Here is a 20910-nt window from a genome sequence, read left to right as displayed (position 1 = left end):
GATCATGTTTAAATATCAACATTATCTGTCCATCCTCAGTAAATACTATCAATATAATAATACTCCTGACATCATCTGGTATTTTCATACACACACACACACACACACACACACACACACACACACACACACACACACACACACACACACACACACACACACAGAATGTCCCCTCTCCTCTCTCCGTTTCTCTCTCTCTTAGCTTAGTTAGCTTAAGCAGCTAATGTAACGTTAATTTAGGTCTGCCCACGCGACGTGGGCATAAAAGAATGGCGACGATGCAAAGCATGTTAGATGCATTTGACCCGTTGCGGGGAAAAAACTGCACAGACTTATATCGGGTCTCAAAATAGACGACTGAAGCCCTGCTCTCGCTCTGCTGTACAGAGCTAAACGGAGTTTCACAACACTGGCCGCAGGGCGGATATGACGTCGCCGTCGCCGGATTTTCAAAATAAGAGTATCGCAATATGAATCGATCTTTTTACGTTGCATCGATCCTATTTGATTATTGATAATAGATCGATATATCGATCTGGATCGATGTATCGTCCCACCCCTAGTTAGTACCGTCGTTAGAGCTGCCGCGGTATTGATTGTTTCCTTACCGCACAAATTTGCAAAATATTTCCTACCGCCGCGGTTATTACCGCATGCACACAAAAAATAAAAATAAAAAGTTTGAATGCATTTTTTTTTTTAGTAGTAGTAGTCTACTCTTTATAGCATATAGCCTGCCTCTAGTCTAAATGTCTATTTTTAGAGGATGACTTTGCAACATGAATATTGTTTGGGATTCGGCAAGCACGCATTAGTTATTGAAAGTGAAACACGGATTCGAAGTTTACCCTCTGGTCGTGCGCCGTTCACTCGGTGTCGCGGGCAGGAGTGGTTACCCCCCCGACCCTTTCTTATTATTATTACTATAAAGTTACTACTTTATAATAAAGGCATTCGTTTTGTGGCATTAACATTATATAGTTATACGTTCAATAACATCAGCGTATTTACCGGACAATAGCAAGGCAAGCAATACTCTATTCATATCTCAGTTCCTTTCTTTGCTCAGAGCGTGCTGAGTTGTCCCATTCTGCGGTCTGTTAATAAAGTTTTCAATCAGACAAGTGTATAGAACGAAGGGCTTTTATTATAACATTCGTTGCAGACAGTAAAATCATTATGTCTCGTTTAGTACTCCTTAGGAGAGATGGTAGTCCACTCCGGCGGAGAGTTAAAGCTAACGTTATTAGCCGTGTTGTGATGATCTGACATTCAGGAAGTAAAAACCTAATACGCGCTTGCCGATTGGTGGTAACACACTGCATGACGCTACAACGTGTGACGCGTCTCTCTTCTGACCAATCAGTGGTCTGCAATGTTTCACGTGACTTTTCTGGTACCCAATAGGGTCGCTTGGAACCTCGATAGATGAGTAGGGTATATCTGCAGAGCCGCAAGCCCAACGAGAGGAGGGCAATTTATTATTATTATTATAAAAAACAGCGGTGACGCGGTATTCAGCCTACTCTGCGGTGGCCGTGATGTAACAGCGATACCGCGGTAATGCGGTAATCGCGGCAGCTCTAACCGTCGTGAATATAAGTATGTTTTTAGAGTGTATAGCAGTAATTCCTAGAATGCGCGTTATAGGCCGCGTCACGTATTATACATTATCGATTGGCGTTTCGTCCCTATACACGCTATATTAAACATTTCATATGCATATGATCACTATACATTATGCTCCATCATGAGTGACGGAAAGGGGGGGGGGGTCGTTTATGATTCCTTGATTGTCACTAACTGCTTTCTTTAGTAAGACACCATACGTTGATCAGATGGATTGCAATGAAATAAATCGACAATCGAGCTGGAAATAACGTTAGATTCCTCTTACCTCTGGCCGATGCGTCTGGAGATTTTTTTTTCCAATTATTTGATGTTGATCTGCTAGATCCATTTTCCGTTTGTATGATGCAATAAACGCCGAAAGCATATTGATTCTTGCGTCTCGAAAGCGATCCCATGCACTCGAAGTGTGTATATTGATCCACTTTACAAGATATCTCTGGCGGAGCTTTTTCCCCGATGCACAGAGCGCCACTTCCGGTTTAGAGTGGAATGTTACTCGCCCGAAATCCACCAGGCGGTGGTATTGAGGCGTTGCAATATCAGACAGGGTCCAGCTGGCTCCCGGAGGCTTCCTGGATGAATTATGAATGTCAATAGCGAATAAAAGAAATAACGATCGTAAAAATTAGTTTATTCGTTGTTGGCACTCAACACATGGCAATTAATGTGTTAAATGAAAAGAGTCAGGGGTGGGCTACTTGGGAGCAGGGCCGTGTTGCGTGAAAGCAAGTGTGAACAGGTGGGTTTTTAGGTGGGTTTTGAAGAGGTTGATGGTGTCAGAGCCTCGGATGGAGGGGGAGAGGGAGTTCCAAAGCCTGGGGGCAGCTACAGCAAAAGCTCGGTCTCCCAGTGTGGAATGCCTGGTGCGGGGGATGGTGAGGAGGTCAGAGTTGGAGGAGCGGAGGCCTCGTGCTGGAGTGTAGGGGTGGAGTAGGTTGGTCAGGTAGGAAGGGGCCAACCCGTGCAGGGATGGGTCTTGTTCCATCCTCACCACCTGGGGGCGGTCCGACAGAAAATCCAAAATCCAGCTGCACAGGTTGGGGTTAACTCCTAGATTCCTGAGATTGGTGTTGGAGATACTAGGCTTACTAGGCTTCAGCACAAGGGAGATATTAGGCTTAGGCTTTGGGACAGACTCAAAAGTATCACAATCAAGTGTTTCTGTATTCTGCCATGTGTGTGTGTGTGTGTGTGTGTGTGTGTGTGTGTGTGTGTGTGTGTGTGTGTGTGTGTGTGTGTGTGTGTGTGTGTGTGTGTGTGTGTGTGTGTGTGTGTGTGTGTGTGTGTGTGTGTGTGTGTGTGTGTGTGTGTGTGTGTGTGTGTGTGTGCGCGTGCGCTATCTGACATCTGATGGTGATGAGTGGTCTCATCTGACTGCCTTCACTAGTAATTTAATGGAGTGGCAGCCATCAGAGATTGCATTCCCAGTCCGTAGCGTCCGTTATGGTCAGATAAATCTGCTTCTGTAGCAACAAAACACTTCAAATAAATCATACTGCCTTTTGAATTCACAATTTTATTTTCTCTCTTCAACCCCCCCCCTCTCTCTCTCTCTCTCTCTCTCTCTCTCTCTCTCTCTCTCTCTCTCTCTCTCTCTCTCTCTCTCTCTCTCGCAATCTTATTATCTATCATGCCCCCCTCTCTCTCCTGTCTCTTATTTTCTCTCTTGTCTCTCTCATTTTCCCTCTATCTATCACTCTCTTTCTCCATCTCATGCCTCCCTCACTTCAGTTTAGTATGAATGATACTAAGACAATATTGTGAAAGCGTCAAGAAATTAAGATATGATATAATTTCTCTCTCTCTCTTTCTCTCTCATCTCAGTGTGTTTTATTGGTATGGCTGTTGAAAATGAAGCAATAGAGACAGAATATTCAACAATATACTGTAACAAACAAAATCATCTACATCATTATCTCTGTCTCTCGTCTCAATGTGTTTTATTGGTATGGCTGTTGAAAATGAAGCAATAGAGTCAGAACATTCAACAACAATATAACAAACAATATAATCAACATCTCTCTCTCTCTCTCTCTCTCTCTCTCTCTCTCTCTCTCTCTCTCTCTCTCTGTCTTTCTCTGTTCTGCAGCTATTCAGTGAGAAGATAAGCGGCGCTGAAGGAACCAAACTAAATGAAGACTTTATGGAGATGGAACGAGTAATAACACACACACACACACTCACACAGACACACTGGCGGACTCAGGGGGGGGGGGGGGGGGGGGCTGGTGCCCCCACGGTTGAAAAACGTGCGTTAAGTGCTCTTTTGAGTGGCGAAAAATTAGAGGGTGTGCCCTATTGGTGCTCTTCCAATGGTCTAAACTTGACCATGTGCCCCACGGTTAAATAATGTCACGCAAAAGTGCCCTTTTGAGTGGCGAAAATGAGAGGACGTGCCCTATTGGTGCCCTCTAATGGTTAAACTTTACCATGTGCCCCCACAGTTGAAAACATCGCACTAAAATGCCCCTTTGAGTGCCGAAAATTTGAGGACGTGCCCATTGGTGCCCCTCCAATGGTTAAACTTTACCATGTGCCCCACAGTTGAAAACACCATGCTAAAATGCCCTTTTGAGTGACAAAAATGAGAGGATGTGCCCTATTGGTGCCCCTCCAATGGTCTAAACTCGACCATGTGCCCCCACGGTTGAAAAACGTCATGCTAAAGTGCCCTATTGAGTGGTGAAAACATAGCAAGAAAATGAAATAACGTGTCTTAATGACTGCTCTGTTAGTGGATAAAATGTGATGCAGCTTACTAGGGCAGGCTTTCCCAAAGTGGGTGCCATGATGAAGACTGTCTAGGGGTGTTGCAAAATAGTTAAACCCTGCTTATATTCTAAACACATTATATGGCCATTAGCAAATATTTTCTGAGTTTTTGCAAGGAACCGATGGGCTAATATCTAGCTAACATTTTGATGTTTCTCGATCTGCACTGTCCCTATTTCCCCCCAATGTATCATTTAGGTTAGAGTAAGTTAGTTTAACTGAGGCACAAAGTCCAAGCATGCTTGGAACTTGAGGCACAACTCTGAGCAGCCCTGTCACTACAATATTCCATCCATTTAAGTTTTCAGTTTTAGACACATCCCCTCTTGAATGTTCAGATGCCAGAGGGCTTAATGCAGTCTGAGCTGTAACCCTGCATCCTACTGCTGTGTGTGAGGTAGGTAATACATCAAGCTTTATTTGAAGTTGCAAGCTTTCTTTGAAGTTGCAAAGATTGAGTTTGTTTGACCAATTATGCATTACTTAATAGTATACTAATGTATGTACACTGCAAGTGCTTTTATTGTTAGGTTTTAGTGAGTTTTTCCTTACCTTTGCATGGGGTATGTCTGGGAGTGCTTGCATTCTCATTTATTTGCATTTATTTTAAATTGGTTGGACCTTATGGTGTTCTTGTTCTGTTCTTGACTTATTGTTATGTTTCTTCTTGACTTGTTTAAAGAAGACGTGTATGGCCCATGGGGACATTAACGTGTGTTGTCGGGCCTTACAAATACATTTTATTTATTTTATTTTTTTTATTGATGGCAGTATGTTTTAGTCTAGGCTACTGTAGGCTAGCTGTATTACTACTGTAGCTAGCTAACTAAACAGGTACCTTGCTTAGCTGATTCTATGCTAACCTGTGTTCTCAATTTAGAAATAAAGTGTACAAATTCTTTTAGCACTTTAAAGTTCAGTGTGAATTGCTTTTTAAAGCTAACTTAAGAGTGGTAGTAAACTTAAAAGTGGGTTTAGCATTGGCCTATATTCTATGATTACAGAATGCCAAGGAGAGAAAGAAATCGGAAGAATATTAAAAAGCAGCTGAAAATGCTGCGAGAGGCAGCTTCTCTTTGAAAATGTCCAAAGCAACAATAGTAAGGGAGGAGATAAGGATACAGGTATGTATTTGTAAGTCCTCACTACTAGCTATGTGTACAAGCTTGTCTCACAGAGCCATAGTTTGGATTATAACTGAGCATCTGGTGCTAACATGGTCAATGATGCTTTTTTTGGACCGAAAATTCTGTCTTAATCATTTAAATTGACCAACCATAGACCATTTTTATTCCAATCAAGGCAAGAGGGCTAGTGCCTAGTGGTAGTGCTATATAACATATTATTTTATAATACAATTATAACATTGTAGGCTACAGTATGAATATTATATACAGTACAATTATATTACTATTATAAAACAAATATTATTTGCTCCACCTTAGATAAAGACAGTACAGACAATGAAGATGGAGATATTCAAGAGTGAAATGATGATATCAGGAAGACAGATGGTGAAGAAGTGGAGGAAAGAGAAAATGCAGATGATTCTATGGAGAGAAATGATGAAGAAGTTGAGGAAAGAGAGAATGCAGATGATGCTATCGAGAGAAATGATGATGAAGACGGTCATCACTTGAGGTGATGGCAGAGAGGGGGATGATAAGGAAGCTGGCTGCCATCATGGAGAACCCCTACCACCCCCTCTACGATGAGCTAGTCAAGATGAGAAGCTCGTTCAGCCACAGACTCATTCCCCCACGACACTCAACTAACCGCCTCGGACAGTCCTTTATACCAGCGGCCATCAGGCTCCACAACAGTGGGCAGCGACTAGCAGCCTCCAGGCTCCACAACAGGGGGCAGCGACAGCGACTGCTACCAGACATTGACCTGGGACTTATAGGAACCCAAGGAGGACAACCTACACTACCTTAGGCTTACTGCACCTTATGTGGATACTGTGATACTGTGAATAATGTATATTTCAGTGGATACCGTGATACTGTGAATAATGTATACTCAGTAGTAGGGATGGGAATCGAAAACCGGTTCCCGTTGGGAATTGGCCGATGCCTGGAACCGTGTGGCTCCCGTGACTTTCGATTCCATTATCGCTGCCAGGTTTTTCCTACAGTTGCGCAATAACGTTAGCATGTAGCCATGGCAGACTCTATTTGATTCCTTAAGGCTCGAAATTGCCTGGGTTTTGGTAATATGCTCCCGAAATGCTCCCGCTGTTTGGCTACTTCTATGTGCAGTGAAAACTACTTGAATGCTTTAGAACCTAGTCATTGATTTAGTTCAGGGTGAGCTCAAATTAGCCGTGGAGCTAACGCTACCTAACGTGAGCTAACGCTATTTAATCAAGCTCACAAAGAGAGATAAACAGCTGACAGCGGATAGTACAGGTACAAATACAATAAAACAGCAGGTGGGGGCTGTTGTGTAAACCTTGTACTCTTTAGTTCACATATAATAAGAGACGGAGTGTTTGTTTACAAGTCTGTACACTGTAAGCCAGGAAGTACCGTGGTGGTGCAACATACAAATGTGTCCATGTAGCAACACAAGCCAATACCTTATAGGACAGGGGCCCGGGGAGGGAGCTCTGTGTGTGTGTGTGTGTGTGTGTGTGTGTGAGACAGAAGTCAGAGGAATAACGACCTGTTATTCAATAGATTAAATTAGTTTAAGAATAAAACAATAAATAAATTTTAAGAGAATCTCAAATACATTATTTTATTTAAGTGTAGGCTATAGTTAATGTTTAATTTTTTACAGTTTTTGTATTTTTCTGACATGGGGGCTCAACAATAAATGACAATCAGAAATGTCAAGTTGCATGTTGTTATTCTAACCAGCTTAGACCCCTACGCTCTGCATCTTCTGGCCGCCTCAGACCTACTCCTATCCAAGCTCCGGGAGGGTCATCAAAGAGAAGTCGCCTATTCTCAGTCCTTGCCCCACAATGGTGGAATGAACTACCCACCCCAGTTAGGACAGCCGAATCACGTCCAATCTTTCGCCGTCGACTAAAGACGCACTTCTTCAAACATTATCTGAATAAAAAATAAAAAATCTAACCCTAACTAACCGTACTGTCATGCACTTGTCCTAATAAACTAACCTACACTGTAGCACTCAACACTTTGATGAACATTGTTACTCAGCTGATAGAGTTGTGCCCTTCCTGATGGCTTGTCGTACAGAACTTGTAAGTCGCTTTGGATAAAAGCGTCAGCTAAATGACTAAATGTAAATGTAGTTCTGTTGCATTTCCAATTTATTTATGTAAATTATAAATTGATCAGGTATCGATAAGGGTAGCGATAAAGAATCGAATCGATAAGCAGAATCGATAATGGAATCGTATCGATAAAATCCTATCAATTCCCATCCCTACTCAGTAGATAGTAAATTATAACACTACCTTATGCATACTGCACCTTATGTGACACTGTGAATAATGTGAATATTTCTTCAGCTAGTCAGATAGTAAATTATATTGACCATATTGACCAAATTGTTTACACTGCCTGTGTTGTTTTTACTACCTGTACACTGTGTTGTTGTTTTACTACCTGTACCCCCCCCCCCCCCCCCCATGCTGCTATGATGCCTGAATTTCCCCAAGGGGATCAATAAAGGAATATCTTATCTTATCTTATGGAGATGCTAAAGAAAGCGAGGATGCAAATGATGATAGGGAGAGAAATTATTAAAACGACAAATAACTTGAATGCTCTCCTGTTGCCATTAAAATATCCCACTGATCCAGGCAGCCAGTATCCAGGTACAATATATTAAGTTTAATGGAGAGAATGGGGAAGATAGAGAGGGGGGAGGGAGAGATAGAGATATAGGAGAGAAGGAGAGGACATGATGAGAGAAGGAGAGGACAGGAGGAGAGAAGGGGAGGACAGGAGGACAGAAGGAGAGGGCAGGAGGAGAGGACATGAGGAGAGAAGGAGAGGACATGATGAGAGAAGGAGAGGACAGGAGGAGAGGACATGAGGAGAGAAGGAGAGAAAGGAAGAAGCTCAACGGCACTCAAATTAACTTGAACTGTTAAACTGTTTTATATCCTGTAAAATATATGTTGTAAATAGCTTTTAAAGAATAGGTTCACTATTCTTCAACCCAGACCATATTAAAATGCTGTTTCCCAAATGTGTATATTCCTCACTGATATCTTTAGCATTGAGAAATGTACCACTGCAGCAATGGTTTAGGCCTTCAAACACCATGATCATCTACTTTTCAAACACCATGATCATCTACTTTTCAAACACCATGACAATGGGTCTCATTCCCGAACGAAGTTACGACAAAATATTTCGTCTTAGCCAGATTTCGGCCCATTTAAGACATATTAGGGCTGGGAGTGGGAGTCCCCACACTTAAATATGCTCTCAGCCCACGATCAAATCTCATGATTGATTGACTAATTTGTTAAACAAATAAAATGTTATTATAACTTGACAGACTGTGTTCTCATAGTGATTCCTTCACGTCAACGCTACAGGCCTCCTTGGAATGAATTACTTAATCATAATTAAAATAAATATGACAATATTTGTATGATAAGAAATTACGCATTTGATGTCGGAAAAATAAATAATATGGATTCATCTGATCACAGGGCAGCTGGATTAACCATATCTGAACCAGCTATTTTGGACAAATAATTACTCAGATATTCAAACACAATTATGCAATTATTGTGAAATGATTGAAAATAATAATAATTTAATGCCTTCTGTGGAATTTGTATTTCTTATTTGTTACACATCTGTTTTAATGATTAATTATATACATTTGAAAGAATGCAGGTCAACATGCAATGTATCCCATTGATTGGTATACAATGGGACAGACCTTTGTTTGATTGATTGATTGATTGATTGATTGAAAACTTTATTAACAGATTGCAGAATGGGTACAGTACAGTACAGCTCAATTACATAAGGGGATGCAGACCAGAGAAAGAATTTCGTCTTGTTTACATCAGGGTCCCCCATTTTCAATTCATCATAACATATATGACACACATGACACAGATAGACAGTACTGCTACATCTATACATTTATGACATACCAGATTTGCAAATGCAGTACTGTTTGTGATACAAAAAGAGTCCAGAAAAGAGAGTACATTTGACGTAGAAACTGTTGGAGGAGGTTGGGTAGGAGGGGTGGGTGGTGGATAGACTTACACTGTACAAGCAAAACTGTACATTGGAATATTGATATAGCTATAAACCTGCATTCATTCGAATATATCATTAATCAATTAAACTTATATTGAAATACACTATATAGCCTATACACCAACACTGAAATGACAGTGGATAAATAAATAAGAACTAAAGCTAATCGGTGGAAATAGACTGCATTAATATTCCATAACAAGTCTTGTGTGTGCCTACGAATGAACAGTAGCCTATAGGCTTAATTATGGAATAATAAGCCATACTGCGTTCATTCATTACGCCCGCCGTAGGCTATATATATTATATGTCATTCATTCATTCATATACAGTAATAATAATAATAATAATGGATTGGATTTATATAGCGCTCTTCGTGACACCCCAGAGACCCCAGAGCGCTTACAGAGTCCATTATTCGTTCATACACAGTCATACCGGTGGTGGTAAGCTACAATTGCAGCCAGAGCTGCCCTGAGGCAGACTCACGGAAGCGTGGCGAATAATCAACGCCTACGGCCCCTCCGACCTCCACCAACATTCATTCACATGCATACACATTCATACGAGGCAAGTAGGTTAAGTGTCTTGCCCAAGGACACAACGGCAGTGGGATGGACATGAGCTTGAGCGGGATTCGAACCACCAACCCTTCGATCATTGGACGACCCGCTCTACCCCTGAGCCACGCCGCCCCACGCGCACGTGTGTGTGTGTCTGTGTGTGCGCGCGCGCTGCGGCAGGTGTGTACCGCGAGCTGTATATGATGCCAATACATTAATCTAATCTAGTTTTGATGGGCGCAAGCGTGATTACGAAACCTAGCCTATTTCTCGGAGACGCTCTCTGATTGGCACTGACTGACGCTAGGTTTCGTAATCACGCGGCTCGCAAAGCACTTCCGCCATTCCATTTCACACAGCTGCGTCACCAGTTGCCTTATAAGGAGCTATGGAGGCGTTGTTTTGTATGCAAATGAGATGAACGGGAACGCGCTTTAGAGTTTAAAGGATAACTCCACTTTTTTTTTAAATTAGCTTATTTAACATCTTCCCTGGAGTTAGACAAGAAGATGCATACCTTTTTTGTCTCTGTGCGTGCATTTTAGCTTTGGGAATAGACGCTCCGTTAGCATAGCTTAGCTTCATCACTGGAAGTGGGGGAGGACAGTAGCCTTACAGTGCCTTACAGTGTATTGCAAGGTCTGACATTGACCAATCTTGATATGCATGACCTTGGTGGGCTCTAGGTCAACTCCTGAAAAGGGGGTCAATGTCAGACTTTGCAATCAAAAGTTAGGGGGCTAATAACCCTTGCCATAATTTCAGTGCGCCCCTAACTTTTGATTGCAAGGTCTGACATTGACCCCCTTTTCAGGAGTTGACCTAGAGCCCACCAAGGTCATGCATATCAAGTTTGGTCAATGTCCGACCTTGCAATACACTGTAAGGCACTGTAAGGCTACTGTCCTCCCCCACTTCCAGTGATGAAGCTAAGCTATGCTAACGGAGCGTCTATTCCCAAAGCTAAAATGCACGCACAGAGACAAAAAAGGTATGCATCTTCTTGTCTAACTCCAGGGAAGATGTTAAATAAGCTAATTAAAAAAAAAAGTGGAGTTATCCTTTAAGACAGAATGCCATTCTCCAAGCAGATATCAGATAATATAATTTGTGCAACCTTTTCAGCCACTTAAGACATATTACCAGCACGTTCAGGACTCAGAGTGTACTTGTCATAGATTATGTCTCAGTGGTTCCAAGATAAGTCTTCCAGAATATATCTTTGAAAAATTTTCGGGAATGAGACCCAATGAGGTGAAATAAACATTTTAAAGGTGTATTGTTCCCTGTGTGTTTTTATCATAGAGGTGTGGTTATACTATTAATCTGGATTGTCTATGTTATTCTAATAATACAACACAATCATCAAATTTGCTGACGACACAGTAGTGGTGGGCCTGATCTCTGCCTGATCTCTGCAAACATTAATGGTACTCTATCTATAATGCTGGTCATGGAGCCTTTTTTCCAAGGATATGATGTCTCTATTGGTGATGGACACATCAGTTTGCTGATATTTACACCCTTATACTATATTTTAGGTACGATCCCAATATCCATAACTACATAACCCATAAAGACAAACAGCTTGGAGGTTTCCCTCCAGCTGCGTTTTACATCTTAAAGGTGCTCTAAGTTGTATTTATTTGTTAAAATAAGTGGTCTACATGTTAACATAAGTGGCCTACATGTTCAAATAGTAGCTCTACATTCCGACAGTCATCACTGATATAGAATGTTTGGTCAGTAACATGGGTCTCCCAGTCCCTCCACTCTGCAGTAAACACAAAAGACATATCCTGTTCCCACTTCATCCAATCAGGAGAGGGAGAACTCCATATTGTGAAAATGGTCTGGCAAAAATGAGAAAATAGCTGACAACACAGAATGATTCATTTGGTCAAAAAGGACAATTCTGTGATAGAAAAAGGCATGTGCCACCTACCACAGTTATTGCTTACCATGACAACCACTCACTGCAATTCCCACCATTTTAGCAGAGATTGTGATTCATTTAAAACTTCTTTAAAACATTTCACCTCAAGATGTAGTGCATTACAGTTTTACTCAACATAAAATCACATCTCATTTATTAATGTAAGTGGGGCGACAGTGGCTCAGGAGGTAGAGCAGTTGTCTGGTAATCCGGAGGTTCCTGGTTCAATTCCCACTCCTCCCGGGCAGGGTGTCCTTGAGCAAGACACTTTCCCGATGAGCAGGTTGGCACCTTGCATGGTTGCTTCCGCCGTCGGTGTGTGAAATTATGTGAGTAAAATGTGAGGAACAAATTGTAAAGTGCTTTGGATAAAAGCACTATATAAATGCACCATTTACCATTTTAATGTTCTGTGAATATGTTTGTGCAAGTAGTTTCATTGTCGCCACCATCTTTAGCATTACAGATATCTCCATTCAAGACTAGCGCAGTGCTCTGCAGTATATAGACTGTCTCTGGTAATGACCACCATGGTCACCTGGCTCTTCACATTCTTCTGCGTGTCCAGGGTTGAGAATGAAAGCCTAAACCTTCTTGTCTTGTTTCCCCAGAAAATCGATGTGACCAACAAGTCAGTGTTTGACCTTTTGTCCAAAACAACAGAATACCTCCAGCCCAACCCAGGTAAGTCTCTGGTCTTATATATTATATTAGTGCTGTCAATCGATTAAAATATTTAACTCGAATTAATCGCATGATTGTCCATAGTTAACTCGTGATTAATCGCAAATTAATTGCTTTTTTTATTACCTTAAACGGATCTTTTTCAAGTTCCAAGTTTTAATACTCTTATCAACATGCGAGTCAACAAATGCTTGCTTTATGCAGCCATTTAACACAAAAGGATGACCCTCATGCATTGCAAATTTGCATCAAATTCAAAACAGAGTGATGCATAATAATTTAAAACAATGAATAAAGTGAAAACATTTCTTAAAAGTTAATCGTGAGTTAAAAAAATAGTGGCGTTAATAGAATCGGGCGATAACGCGTTAATACCGTGTTAACTTTGACAGCCTTAATATATATATATAATAATAATAGCTCCCTACCTCCCTTTTGCATTGAAGGCTCTGTCCCCAAAAGTGTGTAGGTGGTTGTGGGGGATGGAGAAAAGACCTGTGTCTGAGGATCGCAGCTTCCGGGGGGGAGGGGGGGGGGGGGGGGGGGGGGGGGGGGGGGGAGGTCAGATACTGTAGCTACTGGCAGGCGAGGGCATTGAGGGATTTGTAGGTTAGGACGAGGATCTTGTGTGAGATATGGGACTTGACCGGGAGCCAATGGAGGTGGATGAGGTTGGGGGTGATGTGCTGCCAGAGCTTGGTGTGGGTGAGAAGCCTGGCAGCAGGGCGTTGCTGGGTACCCCAGACAAGACTCCATTACAGTAGCCAAGGCGGGAGGTGATGAAGGCATTTATGAGGGTCTCTCCCACAGAGTCAGTGGGTGAAGACTGGAGGCATGTATGCCATCTAGGCCTCACCGTAGAGGAAAACAACACACAATGTAAGAATATATTACTCCCTAACTGACATTAGTTCCATCAATATCTATAAACATCAACTACTGGTTCTTCGTCTGAGATGGCTGAGACTTGAACCTGCGATGCCATCAGGAAGTAGACTTTGGAGCTGCTCCATTGACAGTCCATAGGAAACGTTCTTATGTACCAGAATTAACACTTTCTTCGCCAGGCTTATGTACATCATTATACCATCCTCTGCCAGCTCTATTTGTCTATGGAGAAGTTCCCCTTCTTTGCAGGGCTATAACTTTTTAAATTGCATTGCTAAATTGACATTACTATGGCCCATTCAACGTCAATTAGCCATCGTTCAGGACGTAGGAACGTTATACTTTTTCATTCACATATTCATACTAAAATACGGTCTAAAGTATAAATATGTTTTAATCGTTTTCTGCAGCATTCTCCAGAACGTGATTTATAGCCCTAAATGCATTATATTGATGATCAAATACAGTTTGATAGCGATCTGTGCGAGATAAAAAATTTCAAATGGACGTGCTTCTAGAAGTTACTACTTATCATCTGATGTTGACCGGATGGGGGGGGGGTCGTTTATAATTCCGTGGCCAACGTTAGATGATTCATCTAGTGTGGGTGATATGATTATTAGAGCAGTTTGTATCGAACACGGTAAAAAAAAACGCTGAAACTCACCGCAGCTTCCTCGTAGCGTTGGGCGATGAGCGTGGAGCAAAAATATTCCTATTATGGGATGTTGAAATATGCGATCCATCTCCAGGTTGTATAATAGTATATACGTCCAAATCATGTTGTTTATCGAGTTATTGGTAATGGATCACTATCCATTGTGTCGCGCTCGAGTCCCGGGACCTATAGCGAGTGATCGGACCAAATTTGGATGAGCACCAGTTCCGTTTCCGGTTTGGGCGATCCGCCGATCGGCCACCAGATGGCGCTCTTGAACCGTTGGAGATTTGAGAGGGGATCAACAGATTTTTGAAATATTGATCTCAATGACGTGTTACGGCGTCATTGGCAGAATGAGCATGGCGGGGAATGACGAGTTTAGGCGTCCTTGGCAGAGAAAGTGTTAACTCTGTTCTATGTGTTGTTCTCTATTCTGAATCAGAATCATTTACCTTTATCTCAAGTAAATCCCATTGGGTAATTACAGTATAGTGTTCACTGTCTTCACTAATTAATTCAAGTAGGGTTGGGTACCGTTCACATTTGAACCGATACTGGTACCAGTACCAGTTCCTGGAATTCGGTATCAGTAACCAACGGTACCTTTTTTTCAGTACTTAACTCTCTCTGTAATAACAAAAAAATAAATGTCAGTTGTAAAAAATAAGTATGAAACAACTTTTAGTCAGGGGAGTGCCATGGTTTCCCCATAGAGCCCTGTCATACCTTTTTAGCACAGCAGTTTAGCCCATACCTGTACCCCCCCTCGCCCCTCCCCCATGCTGCTATGATGCCCGGATTTCCCCAAGGGGATCAATAAAGGAATATCTTCTCTTATCTTATCTTGTTGTTTTCCTCTGCACTGGTGGCAGTGTATCGATTTTTACATCCAAAATTCCTGGATGTGGCAGAATGTCCTACAACTAAACAAGGACAAAACAGATTATTGCATTTGGGGAGAAAGAAATAAGCTCCTTTATGTTCAGCTCTGCAATTGTCTCTGCATGAAATGTGCTATGTAAATAAACTTGCTTGTCTTGTGTGTAGCTTCCAGAGCCAAGCTAGGCATGCTGAACACCGTGTCCAAGATCAGAGGACAGGTGAAGTCCACGGGCTACACGCAGACGGAGGGCGTCCTGGGGGACTGCATGCTCCGCTACGGCCACGAGCTGGGAGACGACTCTGCCTTCGGTACCACCTGCACCATCCACATGATCACATGCACTAAAGTCCCCATGAAATGGCTAGCAGAATGCTATTTGATTCCACATATTTACGTGTTTCCTAGGAAGCTAGGGAGGGACTTGTTGTGGATATTGATTGGCATTTATAGTAGCCAATAGTGCTGAATGTGCATTACAGTCGACCCATTGGCTAGCAAGCTAATGTTGACAACATTACGCAACATTTGTAACGTTAGCTAGCAAGCTACCATTCAACATTTGTTCAATTTAGTTAACACTTTGACTGCCACACTGTTTTTCCATCTGTACTTCCTGGCGCCAGCGTTTTTTGACCATTTTCACGATGTTTGCAGACCCATCGTATATTCTATATTATAGCTATGGAGACAATAGTATGGCTCATTTGAAAGGAAATATGTACACTCCAACAGGGAACAACCCATTTATGTCTACATACCTTCGTTCCTGCGCTATCCCATGCTAAAAATCATCCCATTTAAAAATAATCCAGTTTAGTTTCCTGGAACGCGAGATATTACGTGTTTTGTGCAGCATGCGCATATTCATGCAGGTTGCTCGCCTGAAACCTATCTTCTTTCCAGGTCAAAGGTAAACATGACCATATATAGATGTTTATATTCGGAAAGCCATCAAGGGGGGGGGGGGTCGTTTTCTGACGCTGGGATCGTTACAAAAGCATGTTTTATGATGGGGTTCGGTAAAATAGACGTGGTCAACGTGGTAGACGTTACCTTTGTCAGCAGGTACTCCACTCTTGCTCCAAGTGTCTAGGATCAGAACAGGATCAATAAATATAACGTTAGGTGGAGGTAGGGCAGCAGTTGACTGAGGACAGCTTTTTCCAGTAGTTTGGACAGGAATGGTAGTTTGGATATTGGTCTATACCAGGGCTGTGTTCTGAGTCCCCTCCTCTACTCCCTGTACACACACGACTGTGTGGCTCAGCGGAGTAGCAATACAATCATCAAATTTGCTGACGACACAGTGGTGGTGGGCCTGATCTCTGCCAACGACGAGAGGGCCTACCTGGAAGAGGTCAAGGTCCTGGCGGGATGGTGCCAGGAAAACAGCCTCTCCCTGAACATCAGCAAAACAAAGGAGATGATTGTGGACTTCAGGAGGTCGGGGGTCAAGGACTACAGCCCCCTCAGCATCGACGGGGCACCGGTTGAGAGAGTCAACAGCTTTAAGTACCTCGGAGCCTACATATCCGAGGACTTGACATGGACCACACACATTGACAGTGTTGTGAAGAAGGCACGACAACGCCTCTACTTCCTCAGGCGCCTAAGGAAGTTCCAAGTCAGTCAGAAGATCCTTAAGAACTTCTACTCATGTACAATAGAGAGCATCTTGACCGGCAACATCACCTCCTGGTTTGGGAATAGCACTGCACAAGACCGAAGCAGACTACAAAGAGTGACACGTTCAGCCGAACGCACAATTGGAGGGGGGCTCCCCACCCTCCAGAACATTTACAACAAGCGTTGCAAGGGCAAGGCTAAGAGAATCATTAAAGACTCCAGTCACCCGAACAACTGCCTCTTTGAACTGCTGCGGTCAGGCAAGCGATACCGGAGTCTCAAGGCGAGCACAGAAAGACTCAGAAGAAGCTTCTATCCCCAGGCCATCAGGCTGCTAAACGAACAATGAACACTACACAACAACAACCACCAAACGCACATAGCACACACATCCACACGCACACACTCACTTTAAACAAACACACTGTAGCACCCACTCCACACACTTTATAGCACACACCCACTTTAAACAAACACACTGTAGCACCCACTCCCCACACTTTATATTTATTGATGAAGGATTGCACTACAACTCGTACACCTTACTGTAAATTGTACCTAAATTGTACCTCATCCCATTTCTGCTTTGCACTATATAGTACTGTACATTAGTACACTGCATAGTATTGTATATTATATGGTAACTCAGAACATTGTACATATGTCTATACCGAACACTGTGACCTCATTTTCTTCTTCTAAATTACATGCTATACTATGTTATTTGATACTATCTTGTCTAGCACAGTCTCTGGAGCGTAACAGTAAGAAGCATTTTGTATGAAAGTATTCTGTACTTCTGTATGACAACTATTAAAGAAACTTGAAACTTGAGGAGGGTGGGGTCTAAGCTGGGTTTTTTGAGGTGGGGCTGGACTACTGCATGTTTAAAGGGGGATGGAACCGTAGCAGTAGCCAGTGAGCTGTTTATGATTGAGAGGGTGTGTGGAGCAACTGTGTGGAACACCTCCTTGAGGAGGTGGGCGGGGACAGGGTCCAAGGGGGATGACGCAGGCTTCAGCTCGGAGGCCAGCTCGGAGAGGGAGGACATTGGGATGGGGTCAAAATTGGGGAGATTTGATGTGCATCCCAGCGTGGGGGGGTGGGATATTTCTTCTGATATTATTCACTTTCTCACAGAAAAAGGACAGAAATGCCTCACATTTGAATGAATGAATGAATGAAAACTTTATTTAACAGATTGCAGAATGGGTACAATACAGTACGGCTCAATACACACAATTGTTAAGGGGATGCAGACCAGAGAAAGACGTTTGTCTTGTTTACATCAGGGTCCCCCATTTTCAATTCATATTGACATTTATGACATACTCAACATACAGTATTTAGTACTGTTACATTTGTGACATATACGATATTCAAATATACAGCACTGTTACCCCTAGATCCTGACAGAGTATATACATATGATGGGGAGGGGACTGTACATTAGGAGGGGGTGGGTGGGTGGGAGAGAAATATACATACGGTGGGGAGGAGACTGTACATTTGGAGGGGGTGGGTGGGTGGGAGAGAAATATACATACGGCGGGGAGAGAATATATACATGCGGTGGTGAGGAGACTGTCTATTAGGAGCGGGTGGGGGTGGGGGGTTTGGACATTTACGGTGGCCAGTTTAGAATTGCAGCCTCCCGTAGGTGCTCTTTAAGAGCGGTTTTGAATGTGGGTAGGGATTCACATTCCTTTACAGCTTTGGGTAGGGCGTTCCACTTTGATGTGGCATAATTGCAAAACGTGTTTAGTCCCTTGTTTGAGCCGAATCTGGGTTTAACATGATTTGTTGAGCTTCCTCTGGTGTTGTGGTCGTGGTATTCACTGACCTTTGGGAAGTATTTTGACATGTACATGGGTACCTTAGTCGTGTAGTGTATCTTGTAGACCAGGCCCATTGCAAGTTGCTGTACTCTGTCGTCTACTCTAAGCCATCCTAGGTTATCAAAGTGGGCAGGGGTGAGGTGGGTTCTAGGGGTAAGGTCAAGTAGAAGTCTGACCAGTTTGTTTTGTGATGTTTGTAATCTTGTTTTTAGCACCTTTGAGGTGCTTTGTTACCATGAGGTGCAAGCATAGTCGTAGTACGCTTGAATGAGTGCTCCTGCCAGAGTCTTCAGGGTATTCTTGTTTACCAGAGAGGAGATCCGGTACAAGAATCTAGTTCTTTATTACATTGGATGCCATTTTGTCACAGGAAAGATCTGCCTCTAGGATGGAACCCAGGTAGGTAATTACATCTTTCCTTGTGACAATATTGTCACCCACTGTAACCGAGAAGCCGTCGGTCTTGCTGAGTTTGTTATTTGAACCGAAGAGAATGGACTCTGTTTTGCCCATGTGTAATGATAGTTTGTTATCAGCGAGCCATATGCAGATTTTGCCTAGTTTCGAGCTGAGGGCTTTTTCAACCTGCAACTTGTTCTTGTCTTCTTTTGGCAGGGGATGGATCCTGGATAGTGGTGGAAGAGGGGTAGACAACAGAGTTTATGGTCTGGAATAATGCTCTGGGGTTTTGTGCATTTTTGGCAATTACGCTGGAGAAGTATTTAGCTCTCTCACTTTTCACCACTCTCTGGTAGGTCTGCTGGCTGTCCCTGAGCATCTCCAGTGAGATCTGCAGAGGGTCTTTTTTCCACCTGCGCTCAGCCTGCCTCCAGATCCTCCTCTGTGCTCTGGTGGTGTCATTGAGCCAGGAGCGGGTAGCCGCAGGTTTGGGCTTCTTGAGGGTGAGAGGCGCGATGGTGTCTAAAATAGACTGGCAGGTGGAGTTAAAGATGGTGGTAAGTTTCTCCGGGTCTGAAGACAGCTCTTCACCTGTGTTTTGGGCAACGGTAAAGGCGGAGGAAAACTTGGTGGCTGTCATGGCATTAATGAACCGAGAGAGGCGTTCGGGGCGTTGAGTGTTTGTATGGGGGGGGGGGGCAGGAATTAATTAAAAATCACGGCATCATGGTCACAGTCAACATGGGCCTTCGTGGTCCTCACATCTCTGATGGGGAGATCAGAGGATGAGGTCTAGGATGTGTCCTCCTTTGTGAGACGTGTTGGATCAGTCCAAGAGACTAGGTCAGGTCCATAAACTCGCTCTCAAATGCCCTGGTGGGATTGTCAACAATCAAATCAATACCCTGTTGTGGCTGGAGATTATGTTTGTGAGGTAAGTAGAGAACTGAGATATAAAGTTCTTAGTTTCTTTAAAAACTCTGCTGTCCGTTGGAGTCTCGGAGTGCAGTGGAATTTCCAGCCAGCTGGGCAGAGTTCTATGAGTGTGGAGAAATCTCCTGTGATTTGCCAACTTTCGGTGATACAGAAAAAATCCAGGTCCTGTTTGGAGATGAAGTCACACAAGCCTGCTGTTTTTTCTTTCACGGATCTCGCGTTCAGTAGTGCTAATTTCACGGGGAGTCCGTTTGATGGTGCGCTGGATGTGTACACCGGCTCCCGCTGGTTTAGCGGCCAAATTCGAGAGGGGACAATAATATCTCTCTATAACCAAAGACACACCAAACCAAAGTTACTCAACAATCAACATGTTTTATTATGCCTAAAATTATCTCTCTGACAAATCTCAATGGCACAAGAATAACTTAAAGATCAACCTGTAACAAAATAATAGCTCTCTTTTCAAGTCTTACTGGACAACAATAAATAACTAATAATGTTCTAAATAATACCTCTTCTGTAGAAAATCCAGCTTTAACAAATTATCTCTGTATATTTTCAATGTAAATAATAAAACAGTAGGCCTATAACCTCACAAAGATGCTAATCTAATTATTTTAAAAGTGCACTATGCAGTTTTGGATTTACATTTGCATAACTTTCCCCCTAACCGACCTTTCAATCACAGTCGAGAATGCAGCTGTGACTGCGTCCCCGACCGCCAAGAACCTTGGTGTTGTCCTCGACGACCAATTGAACTTCTCTGCTCACATCGCAGCGACGACCAGAACCTGCCGATTCCTCCTGAGCAATGTCAGAAGGATACGCCCCTTCCTGACAAAAGAAGCCACCCAACTCCTCGTCCAATCAACAGTC

General features: G+C 42.9%; 1 protein-coding gene across 3 annotated transcripts in view; it reads left to right on the top strand.

Moving 5' to 3' along the window:
- sh3gl3a (SH3-domain GRB2-like 3a) overlaps positions 1-20910 on the top strand; it is a gene marked incomplete at its 3' end in the record, with an annotated part of 247251 nt that overhangs the window by 190993 nt on the left and 35348 nt on the right. For all 3 annotated transcript variants that reach the window (XM_084337947.1, XM_084337948.1, XM_084337946.1), the window contains exons 2-4: positions 3722-3790; positions 12728-12800; positions 15397-15540. In XM_084337947.1, the coding sequence (XP_084194073.1) occupies positions 3722-3790; positions 12728-12800; positions 15397-15540 (286 nt within the window). The remainder of the gene's footprint in view (positions 1-3721; positions 3791-12727; positions 12801-15396; positions 15541-20910) is intronic.

This window comes from Notolepis coatsorum (assembly GCF_963971535.1).
Source record: "Notolepis coatsorum genome assembly, chromosome: 2".
Taxonomy (NCBI): Eukaryota; Metazoa; Chordata; class Actinopteri; order Aulopiformes; family Paralepididae; genus Notolepis; species Notolepis coatsorum.
Note: the sequence above shows the minus strand (reverse complement) of the source record. Positions and strands in the feature narration are given on the sequence as shown.